Source organism: Ochotona curzoniae, unplaced genomic scaffold (genome assembly GCF_017591425.1).
Source record: "Ochotona curzoniae isolate NIBS_2020 unplaced genomic scaffold, NIBS_Ocur_1.0 contig_1328, whole genome shotgun sequence".
NCBI lineage: Eukaryota > Metazoa > Chordata > Mammalia > Lagomorpha > Ochotonidae > Ochotona > Ochotona curzoniae.
This window is the reverse complement of record NW_024465041.1, coordinates 184,710-196,740: the sequence shown is the minus strand read 5'-3', so window position 1 is coordinate 196,740 and position 12,031 is coordinate 184,710. Positions and strand designations below refer to the sequence as shown.

The window sequence follows — 12,031 nt, the reverse complement described above, 5'->3', positions numbered from 1 at the left end:
TCCTTACACGATCTTAACAGGTGAAACTAGACCAGGACAAAGACATGGATGGCTTAGGTCCAAAGGTTCAAGCCATCTTCCACCACATTCTGAGGCACATTGCAAGGACAATGGATCAGAAATGGAACACAATTGCCTAAGCTGCCTGGTCCCTAGGCAACTATTGTATTGCTGGGAGAAAAGGAACTAGTAGCTGATGGGCATTCTGGGCCTGGTTAATGCCAAATCTGTGTTAACTATCCGACTATGCCACCTATTTTTTATTTTTTAAAGATTTATTTATTTATTGGAAAGTCAGATATATAGAGATAAGGAGAGACAGAGAGGAAGATCTTCCATCCGATGATTCACTCCCCAAGTGACCACAATGGCCGATGCTATGCCGATTCAAAGCCAGGATCCAGGAACTTCTTCTGGGTCTCCCACACGGGTGCAGTGTCCCAAAGCCTTGGGCCATCCTCAACTGCTTTCCCAGGCCACAAGCAGGGAGCTGGATGGGAAGTAGAGCTGCCACGATTAGAACCGGCGCCCATATGGGATCCCGGGCATGTTCAAGGCGAGGATTTTAGCTGCTAGGCCACTGTGCTGGGCCCTGGGTTTATTATTTATTTCTTCCTTTCTGAAACAATAAATGGAGAAGCTGAGGAACTCAAGGCTGGGACATGCCACCATGGGTCCAGGCAGAGAACTGCAGAATGAGGCCTGGGTACATATTGGAGTAGGAGTAGATGAGGGCATGTTAGACAGGGGAGAAATGGCTGCTTGGATTTTTCACGACCGGGTCACTGCATCAGCAGGAAATCAGGTAAGCGGGAAGGAATTAGACAGGGATCATGGGGTACATGTAATTGTGAGTGAAATAGCAGGAATAGGCCATGTGAGATTGGGCCACAGCACCCACCACAACGCAAAAGAACTTAAGTTGGGGGTAAATTGTCTAGGAGAGATGTGTGCTTGCTTCTGTGGGACTACAACCCAAGCTGGTTTACATGGAGATCTGGGGATGGTGATAGGCCAAGGCAGGGTGGACAAGAAAACTCAACTGACAATACTCCAACTAAGGTCCTGGTCCATAGCCTAGAGGCTAAAGTACTCACCTCGCACACAGCAGGATCACATATACGCTTAAGTCCTAATCCCGTCTGCCCCACTTCCAGTCTAGTTCCCTGCTTGTGTCCCTAGGGGGTGAACTGTCAAGGATGGCCCAAGGCCTTGGGACACTGCCCCTGCATCTCAGAACCAGTGAAAGCTCCTGGAACCTGAATCCTGGCTTAGTATTTGTGCAGCTGCTGAAAGGACAGAAGGTCTTCTCTGTCTCTGCTCATCTCTGTATATCTGACTTTTCAAAAGAAAAAGTAAATGAATAAATAAATATACAAATGAATAAAAATGAAACCACCTGACAGTCTTGGGAGCAGGGATTGTAAAAAAGAACACGTGGGGCCAGCACATGCATGGTCCTGGGCTGAGGACGGAGAATGCCAAGCAGGGTCGCTGCCCTGCTGGCATGTGTGAGAACCAGGGCTTTGAACAGGTCTGGTCACAGTACTTGGGGCACGCCTGCAATTCTACAGTTCTCCATGGGGAGCTCAACTGCTGCAACTGGAGGTAGGTCAGCCCAGGCAAGTCTGCAGCATATATCAACTTTTGTGTGGGACAAGCCTGAGCACATGAGGGCACACAGGAGAGCCTGAACACGATGTGCCCAGCTGGGCAGGGCTACAATATCCATTTGCAACAGCTGAGACTGTGGGTGTGCCATGCAGGGTTGTATTGAACTCCTGCCAAAGCACACGAGTCCTGTGGCTCAGAACACGCCTAGTAGGATACATCTTCACACAACCCTGGTGGGTTGTAGCTCTCAATAGTGAATCTGAGAAGCAGGGTTATGTGAGGACCAGATTGGGCAATACTATGTTTGCCAATCAATGTGACAGCCAGCCTAGCCAGCCTCGCTCCCTGACTGTCCCACCCACAATCCCAGCTCTCTCACTCACCAGTGGAGGGAGTTGACAACAAGGCAGTCTCCAAATTTACTCGACCATGCCAACTCTTAGCTCCAGTTCTTGTGTGTGCCAACAGGTACTACAGCCTAGTCTAGATGGCCAAATTAAACAGTATGATTTTACTTTATTGTTTCAAATATGTTTTCTCTTTTTCAATAAATTATTTTAGAGATTTGTTGGAAAACATTTTCATTTTTTAGGGTATATTACATGAGAAATGATATGTGTAAGCCAGGAGTAATAATCAAGGCATGGTAATTGCTTTGGCATCTCCTTCAGTACTATCCTGCAAAAGTAACGGGCACAGCACAGAGACCTAGTGGCTAAAGTTCTGGCTTGCAGACATCAGGATCCTATATGGGCACCAGTTTTAATCTCTGCAGCATGCTTGCATCTAGCTCCCAGCTTTCTTTCCCTGGGAAAGCAGTTGAGATTGGCCCAAATTTTTGGATCATGTACCCATGTGGCAGATCCGGAAGAAGCTCCTGGCTGTTGGCTTTGGATTGGTTCACCTCCCATGATTGCAGTCACTTGAGGAATAAATCATCGAACAGAAGATGTTTCTCTCTGCCTCACCTCTTCACTGTATATCTGTATTTGCAAATAAAATTAATAATCTTTGAAATATATATTATCCTATTTAAGTATTAAACAATTTATAGCTCTAATTATTTTGGAATATAAAATATATATTTATATAAAATATATATAATATATAAATATATAAATTATTGTAAGCTGAGTTTAAAAATATTAACTAAAATATATTACTCCCAGGCTTAGTGCACCACTAACCATTACGTTCAACAAATCATAAATTAGAGAAACCAGTTTCCCAGGAGTAGAAACAACAATCAAATCTCAAGATGCCATTTCTATTTCCACATAATTTTTGTGTTCAATATTAACTACCACATAATAGGAGAAACACATAATTGTCTTTGGGGAAAAGCCTTGACTCACTAAACAAAACATTTTAAAGTGAGGAACTAAATGGCAGCTATTTGCCAATGCCACAGAGCAGGGGAAAGACAAAAAGGATTCACCTGAGTCCAGCATGGTCTCTTGGGAAACACCCGCAAGAAAACAACTTTGTGTGTTGCCCACAGTGCCTCGGGGCCAGCAGGTGCTTAGAGGTCAGGGAGCTGCCTAATGAGCAGGTGCCGGGAGCTGTAAGTAACTCTTCTGCTGTGGTCCCTCAGACTGTGAAACCTTAAGCTAGAAGCAGCCTGCTTGTTGCTTTTGGGGTCCTGAGTCTAGCTCATGGACCAGAGCTTCTCTCCTTCCTTCTGCTGTGCCTGGACAGAGCTTCAGTCTGCAGCATCCACCATCCAGGCAGGAATTTGGACATCCCTGCAGAGACACTTTAGTCGTAGAGGTGCCATGCAGGTGAGCCTGGCAGAAACTGTGAGAAGGATGCAAGACTGTGGACACGACTGCTCTCCCTGGGCTTAACCAAGAACTGAACTAAACTTACCAAACCCTGGTATAGGTCTGGGATGTGAATGCTCTACCTAAATATTGAATGCATTGGTCAGTGATTATCAAAGGGGAGGGAAATGTTGGATATCCTAGGGCAATAATCATTGCTAATAAGAAATGAGGACAAGAGAAGATCAATTCTAATAGACAATGAGTGGTATAAGTTTCCTCTAACATATATAGCCAACTTTGCAGAACTTTGGGGTATCTGGAGGAAGAAGAAAGGAGATTTTCTGTGTTTGATAGATAGGTGCTGGAGTGAGGTAGCATTAATTTGTCAGTGTTAAGGGGCCTGGTTGTCCAACACATGTAACTAGAAAAGACAAAATCACACCCGTTAGCCCAGGAACAGCCTCTGCAGACTGAGTCACCACCCTGCACATTTAGGCAGTGTAGAGTTGCTCTGACTGTCCGGTATGACAGGAAAGAACCAGGAAATCCTGATAGTAGCAGCTGCTGGAACACATCGGTCTCAGGCTCTTCAGTTTCTCTCATATAACTTAATGTTATCTTAACCGAACAGTATGAATAGCTCTATCAAAGACTCCTGCTTGAGAGTTATTGCCTCATTTGTGAGTTGGATACATTCAAGGCTTTTTTGTCACTCTCATTTTCTTCTGCGATTTCCTATTATTGTCTTCATACCTGCAAAGATTGGCCATTATTGGTAGCTTTCTTCTGCCATGGAGTCCTTTGATGCATAATTGAGTTTGTTTCAGTACAGTGAAAACTATATTTAAAATGTAGATAGGCATGCTCCAACATGGCTGTTCCAAAAATATATCCTAATCCAAACTTATCAGAGGTCATCAACATTTGAACAATTCTACTTTGCAAAATGTATGCACAAAAGTAATTGAAGCTTTTAGCCGCATTTGTAAGTTCTTTCGATGGACACTTAGTAGAATGTAAGAGGATGTGTGAAAGCTTATACTTTTTGTTGTCAAATCTCTAACGCATCCTGGGTTCCACACCTACATATATTAAATCTACAAAAATTTCAGTCTGCAAACAGAGCCTTAGGAAGTCAGCTACATATATATTTCCAATTAACTTCATGTTGAGTCCTCCTTATCACTTGACATCCTATGTCATTCTTCTTTGCTTAATATGATTGAGTCATCTCCTCAAAATCATAGCACTTCTGCCTTCATTTGCACCATGTGTGTGAAGATCACCATATTTTCATTCAGAGTTGAATATCTTTATCTTTTAAGATACATGGAATAACACATTATATAGGCCTCTTCCATGACCTATTCTTCAAACACTCAATTAGAAAATCAATGGTGAGTTTTTAACCTCTGATGAATACTTATTACACAAGTGGTCAAAGAATACGTCATTATATGTGAGAAGAATTTGATGGTGTAGGGAAACATTGAGGGTATAAAGGTATTATTGTTCAGTGATCCCCTGGGAAGGAACAAATGTAGCACGAAGCCATCTCTAAATACAAATTCTGAAAGGGAAAACATAGATTTGGGATTTCTGCTGTGTTGTTTACCTCTATTTTTTATGAATATGATTCAGGTTCAGCTACTTCTTCCTGACAGTGATCTACACCACATGAAACTGAACAACCAAACTCAGCTTTCAGAATTTCTTCTCCTAGGATTCTCAGAAGACCCAGCACTGCAGCCGATTACATTCGGGCTGTTCCTCTCCATGTATGTGATCTGTGTCATTGGGAACCTGCTCATCATTCTGGCCATCCTCTCTGACCCACACCTTCACACGCCCATGTACTTCTTCCTCGCCAACCTGTCTTTCTCTGACATCTGCTTCACCACCACCACCATCCCCAAGATGCTGGTGAACATTCAGACTCAGAGCCAAGTCATAAGCTATGCAGGCTGCCTCACACAGATGTTCTTCTTCATAATCTTTTCAGCATTAGATGACTTTCTTCTGGGTGTGATGGCTTATGACCGGTTTGTGGCCATCTGTCACCCCCTGCACTACACGGTCATCATGAATCCCCAGCTCTGTGTGCAGCTCGTTTTATTGTGTTGGGCCATCACTGTCCTGTATGGCTTGTTAAACAGCTTACTGGTGCTGAGACTGAGCTTCTGCAGCCACCCGGAAATCCCTCACTTTTTCTGTGAGTTAAATCAGGTGGTCCACAGAGCCTGTTCTGACACCTTTCTCAATGACCTCATAATGTACTTTGCAGCTGTGCTTTTAGGAGGTGGTCCTCTGGCTGGGATCCTGTACTCTTACTCTAAGATCGCCTCCTCCATCCGTGCCATCTCGTCAACTCAGGGCAAGTATAAAGCCTTTTCCACCTGTGCCTCTCATCTCTTGACCATCTCCCTATTTTATGGCACAATAATAGGTGTGTACCTCAGTGCCAGTGCTGCCCCAAGTTCAGCCTCAATTGCAGCAGCCTCAGTGATGTACACCGTGGTCACCCCCATGCTGAACCCCTTCATCTACAGCCTGAGGAACACAGACATGAAGAGGGCTCTGAAAAGACTGCTGTTCCATAAATGATAGTGGAACCCACAGTGTGGGTTCTGAGCAGTGTCAGTGACATTATACTTCAGGCCTGGGGTCAGAAAATGTGATGCATTTATCAAAGGAGGAAGCAGAGCTTACTGAGCTGTTCTCTGTCCTTCTTTTAATGCTTAATGCCTCTGAGTACACTGCAGAAGAATGACCAATCACAATGCACTGTGTGTTTTCTGGTAGATCAATTAAAAATGTAAATAAAATTGTAGAAAAACTAAAGGAAGTGACGACTGCCATTGTAATATGACTAATATCTTAGAATTCTACTTAGGAAATACATTAAACCTGTTCAAATTATATCCAGGTTAAAAGGTTTAAAATATTTTTTTATTTATTTTTAATAATCTAACTTAGCTGATTTGGGTACAAGGGGTCAAGGGCTCCATGAAAGTAGGTAATACCTTTGTTTCCACACTAATATAATTTTTTCCCTGTATCTGGAGTAAGGGGAAAAACAAAGAGAAAAGACTCACCCAGCCTCCCACACATCCCAGGTCCTTGATTTGAGGCACATTCCAAGGGTCCTGCTCAAGCAGTTTTGATAGTTCAAGAAGTCTGAATTGCTGCCAATCTTGCCATTTCAATCATGATAAAACTGATTCAGAAGCCACTGGCTGACATAGTTCTTCATGGATGGGGTTCTGAGATCAGCAGTTCAGTTTGATGGATTCTCAAAAAAAACTTCATTTGAGATGATCCCTAACCTGATTCTAGCATGGACACAGTGGTGTCCAATCCCATGGGAACTGATGTATGCTGTGGCACAGTAATAAGTACACCGTAGCAGGGAAGTGCTCACCATTCCATTGCAATGCATGTCACCAGCAACAGATCTTTTCAATGCATTATTTTTAAAAGGCTTAAGGAAATAATTTTTGTTTATTTATGGTATATAATATGAGATGTGATATGTGTAAGCATTGTGTAATAATCAAATTATGGTAACTGAATTTGCATCTCCTTCAATATTATCTTATAGAAGTAATGGGTCTGGTGCAGTAGTCTAGTGGCTCAAATCTTCGCCTTGCATGTTCCAGATACCATATGGGTGCCAGTTCTGAACCGGGTTGCACTGCTTGCATCTAATTCTCTGGTAGTGGCCCGGGATAGTGGTTGAGGATGACGCAAAGCCTTGGGACCATTCACCCATGTAGGAGATCTGGAAGAAGCTCCTGGCTCCTGGCTTCTGGATTGGCTCAGATTCAAACACTGTAGTCACTTGCGGAGTAATCATTGCACAGAAGATCTTCCTCTCTGCCTGTCCTCCTATCTGTATATCTGAATTTGACATAAAAATTAAAAATCTATGAAAAATATACTATCCACATGAGTATTTATTATCACTCTAATTTGAAATATATGATAAATTCTTATACTCTGTGTTAAAAATATTAGCCACAACATATTACTCACACTTAGCGAACAACTAACATTACATTCAACAGGTAAAAAATTAGAAAAATTAGCTTCCAAGAAGTAAAGCAACAATGAAATTTTAATGTGCACACCTCATTTTTACATTATTTTTGTATTCCACATTAACTACCACATACTAGAGAAACAAAATGATAGTTGTCTTAGGGGAAATGGCTTGTCTCTCTAAACAAAACTTTTTAAGGTGAGGAAATAATGACAGCTATTTGTGATTGCCCCAAAGCAGGAGAAACATAAAGATGATTCACTTGAGTCCATCATGGTCTCTTGAGAAATACCTGCAAGAAAACAGCTTTGTGTCATGGTCAGATTCCTTCGAGGGCAGCGGAGCCAGCTTAGAGGTCAGGGAGCTGCCTAATGAGCAGGTGCCGGGAGTTGTAAGTAGCTCCTCTACTGTGGTGCCTCAGAGTGTGCAACCTTGGGCTAGAAGCATCCTGCTTGTTGCATTTGGTTTCCTGAGTCTGGCTTGAGGACCAGCGCTCCCCCGCCTCCCCTCTGCTGTGGCTGGAACAGAGTTTCAGCCTCCAACATTCAGGGAGGAATCTGGCAATTTAGTCATAAAGAGGTCATGTGGGTGAGATTGGTAGACACTGCGGGAGGGATCCCAGACTTTGGACACAGACAGCTTTCCCTGGGCTTAACCTAGAACTGAACTAACCTAGCTAACACCTGGTATAGGTCTGGAGTTGTGACTGTTGTACTTAACTATGAAATGCATTGGTCAGTGATTATCAAAGGGGAGGAAAATGTTGGATCTCCTAGTGCAATAAACATTGCTAATGAAGAAATGAGGGCAAGGAAAGATCAATTCTAATAGACAATGAGTGGTATAAGTTTCCTGGAGTGCATATAACCAACTTTGCACATTAGGTATGTCTTGCACTTTCTTCTTTGTTTGGGAGTATACTCTTAACTGCCACGACATTTGGATTTTCTAGTTTTTCTTCTGATAATGATTTATAATTTTATCCTGCAATGATAGAATGATATCTGTCTTTTTTAATCTATCAAGACAATGTGTGATCTAATGTGCAGTCTCTCCTAAGAAGCGTCCCATGGGAACTTTGGGAAAATGCGTGTGTGTTGTTGTTAAGGTGTCCTGTGTCTGCTACAGGCTTTTGTGTTAACTCTGCTGTCTCCTCACTTATCTCCTGCCTGGTTATTGTATCAGTTCAGAGAGTCTTGGACAATTTTAGAGCTGTCAGGTTTTTGCATCGCATATCTTGATGCTTCATCATCTAGCTCACAAATGCTTTATTTGTTCCGTGTCTGTTTTCTATGTGGGATGTTTATTAATGTGCAATGTACAAGCTTTGATTAAGTCTGTGGACGCCAGGGCAGATCCACTCCAGCTCTCACTGCAGGGAAACTGGCATGGGATGCCTTTTCTCATCTTTCTGCTGTCTTTTGTCTTTGGATCTAAAGATGGGCTGAAGAGACATGGGGCATGGGTTTTTACCCATTCTTACAATCTTTTTTTGTTTTTGTTTTAATTGGAATGTTTAATTCATCTAGAGTTTAAGTAATCACTGGTAAGAAGGAACTCACTTTTGTCATTTTGTTACTTCTTTTCTATATGCTGTGTAGTTCTTTAATTCTTGCATCTCTGCCTTTTTGTGTTTGGTAGATTTTTTGGTCATGAATATTTTCATCTGTCTCATTTCCTGTTGTACATGTGCTGTAGCTGTTTTCATTTCTGTTTGTGTGGAATTACCTTCAGCAAATGGAAGTTGACACTCTCTGATCTGTGTTGGTAACAGCTCAGTGTGAAGAACACCCAAGAACATGTTTCCTTACACCTGTTTCCATGCCCTTGTCAGTGTCAGCATCACAGAATTTAGAATGCTAGAATCCCATCTTTGCACAACCTACGTACCCTGAAAGATGGGCTAACATTATTTTAAATACCTCTTCACTTACATGGAAACCGAAATGTGGAATTAGTGTATCAAACTTAAAACTGGTAGTTTTGAGATGATTTTCAAATGTATTTATGTTTAAATCATGCAGAATAGCAAATATGGAGTTACAAACCTCTGATGCAGTAACATTATCTTATACCACTATCAACATACTCACCTTTAGTTGAGTTCCTGACTAAAGTCCTTTAATTTCAGGGTTCCCATGAGCATTTGTTGCAGGAAAGTAGTAACAAATATGTCAGTTTTTGCTTATCTGGAAGTTTCCCAATGTCTCCCTTACCATTAAAAGACGCTTTCGCTGGATATGGAACTCAGGAGACAACTTTACCTTTAGCATTTCCCAGTGCAGTGAGAAACCTTCAGGAGGGAAGAAATTAAGTGCCATGGGGAGGCCCTTCAGGACACAAGAGCCGCTTGGGCACTGCCTGCCTGGGTCGAGACCCTGGGTGCCTACTTCCCTGAAGCCAGAAGCCCTCAGCCAAGCAATTACATGTCAAGCACAGCTGTTGGCACCATGGACACATTGGCTTGGGGATGCTGGAAGCGAGTTCACCACACTATGATAACAGACAAGGCAAGGACAGGAGAATGCAGGGCAGCTGTGGGAACCAGAGACTGCCAGACAGAGCAGGCAGGGTCGGAGTAAATTCTCAGGGAAAGTCGAGGCAGTTCCAGCCACCAGCTTCCTCCGGAAGGTGTTTGTGATGCAGAAGGCCCACCCTCAGGAAAGGCAGAACTCCACCCAGCTCCCATTCCAGGAAAGCCCTTGTCAATCACAGCTACTCAGGGGAGGTGGTCCCTGCCTACATCTGCCTCTGAGGCTCTCCTACCTCACCTGGTCCACCTGCACCCACTTCCCCATGGCCTGCAACTTCCTGCAGGCAGGCCTCCCTCCCTGTCTGAGAATGGCCGGTTGCTGATGGGATGAAGGGGCTGAGCCGCTCACACAAGGCCCTGCTTGCACCTGCTGCTCACTCCAAGGCCTCTTCCTTCAGGGGCCCCAGCCCTGGTCCAGACCCTAGAGGACTTTAGCATCCGCACACTCTATGACAAGCTCGAGGACCAGAGCCTACACATGGTGATCCAGCTGAGCAGGCACAGGAGTGACACACTGGCCTTCTATAGGACTGTCAGCCAGTAGTTCCAGGGGATCCAGGTCAGCCCCACCCCAGAATTTGCCCAAGCCAGAGGTGCCATGTGCCAGCACTAATGCCTCCTGGTTCTCTCAGGACTTCCTGCAGAGCCTCCACACAACAGGGCTGCAAGCTCTAGGAAGGAGCCAAGAGCCTGTGACAGGGCTAAAGCCACTGCCCAGACTGACATAGGGCAGAGAGAGAAGCCAAGATGTGGCTACTCTGCATCTTCCACCTGGGAATGCCAGCAGTAGCCACCAGCAGGTGAGAGACAGAATGGGGCCTGGCAGCAAGAGAAAAGTCACACATCCACTCAGGTCGGTTATTTTATTTATGCTCAGCAGTGGAACAGTCATTAGACACAACACCAGTTCCAGATGAATAACAGCAGGCCCAGAGCCTCAGGGGTGATTGGTCAGGTGACCTCGATAAAAGGAACAACGCCACTTTGTGTTGTTAGTTCACCAGGTGCTCCAGTGAAGAAGACAACACTCTTCGTCACACCATCTGCTAGAGGAAGGAGCCAATTCCTGCGCGAGGAGCAAGTGTCTCCAGGGCCATATCCCTCCATGGACCACTGGGTGTAGATGTAGGTACAGAATAGATGTCTCCTTGCTCTACTGGGAAATCTGCATGTGATGGGATCATCACCTCAGTTTTTAAAGACCGTCAGACATGTCAGAAGTCAATCAAGAAACCTACTTCAGCTCCACACCAGCATACATCCCCTACTCACATGCAAAAGGACACAAGACTATTTATCTAACCAGACCCCTTGGCCTCTGGCTCAGCCCCTGGCTCCCATTCCCAGAGCCTGGGAGATCCCAGTCCTCCAAGAGAGGAGAATCAGCTTGACCAGCTAGGGTCTTCTTCCTTACTAATGCAGTGCAAGTCCTGCTCGATATAGGGATGGACCCTTGGGCATGTGTTTGAGCCTGAGGTTCCTGCACTGGGAATGCATGTGGGGTCCTGAGATATAGGGCCGTCGAGATGCAGTCTCCAGAGGGGGAAGCTGGGGAACAAGCAGATGCCCGAAGATGGTGTGTCCAGTGTGCACTGCCAGATGGAGGCCAAATAGTCCATGGCATTTTGTCCAGACCAGCTTCTTCTGAAATGTGTTGCTGGGGCATAATTGGCTGAGATATGTGACTACATTGCTGTGGGTAGGACCAAGATAGCCACATGCCTCTGGAACCTGCCAGAGACTGTACAACTTTGTTTAAAAGATCCCCCAAACCTCTTTGAGCTCTTCTGGGAGCTGGACCTCACTTCTTTGTTTTTCTTGGTACATTAAAAAAAATTGATATGATGACAATGATATCAATTTAAACAAGATAAATGGGGAAAATACAAAAACTGCTCAAATAGTTGATAATTTTAAAGAAAGCATTAACCTTTAAAGCATGTTTACAGTGTAGTTTGCTAAAATGGATTTATTAATCAGAGCATTTTTTGGGATTTATACATTTTTATTGGAAAGGCAGAGGGCTGCTGGTTCACTCCCCAAGTGGACACAAAGGCCAGAATTGGGCTGATCTGA

At 44.0% G+C, this 12,031-nt stretch overlaps 1 protein-coding gene across 1 annotated transcript; it reads left to right on the top strand.

The window, feature by feature from the left end:
- The first annotated feature begins 5,057 nt into the window (after positions 1-5,057).
- On the top strand, positions 5,058-10,683 carry LOC121146432 (olfactory receptor 7A10-like). The gene is made up of 2 exons (XM_040965809.1): positions 5,058-5,971; positions 10,563-10,683. The coding sequence occupies exons 1-2, from the start codon at positions 5,058-5,060 to the stop codon at positions 10,681-10,683; spliced, it is 1,035 nt and encodes a 344-aa protein (XP_040821743.1).
- The last annotated feature ends 1,348 nt before the right edge of the window (positions 10,684-12,031 follow it).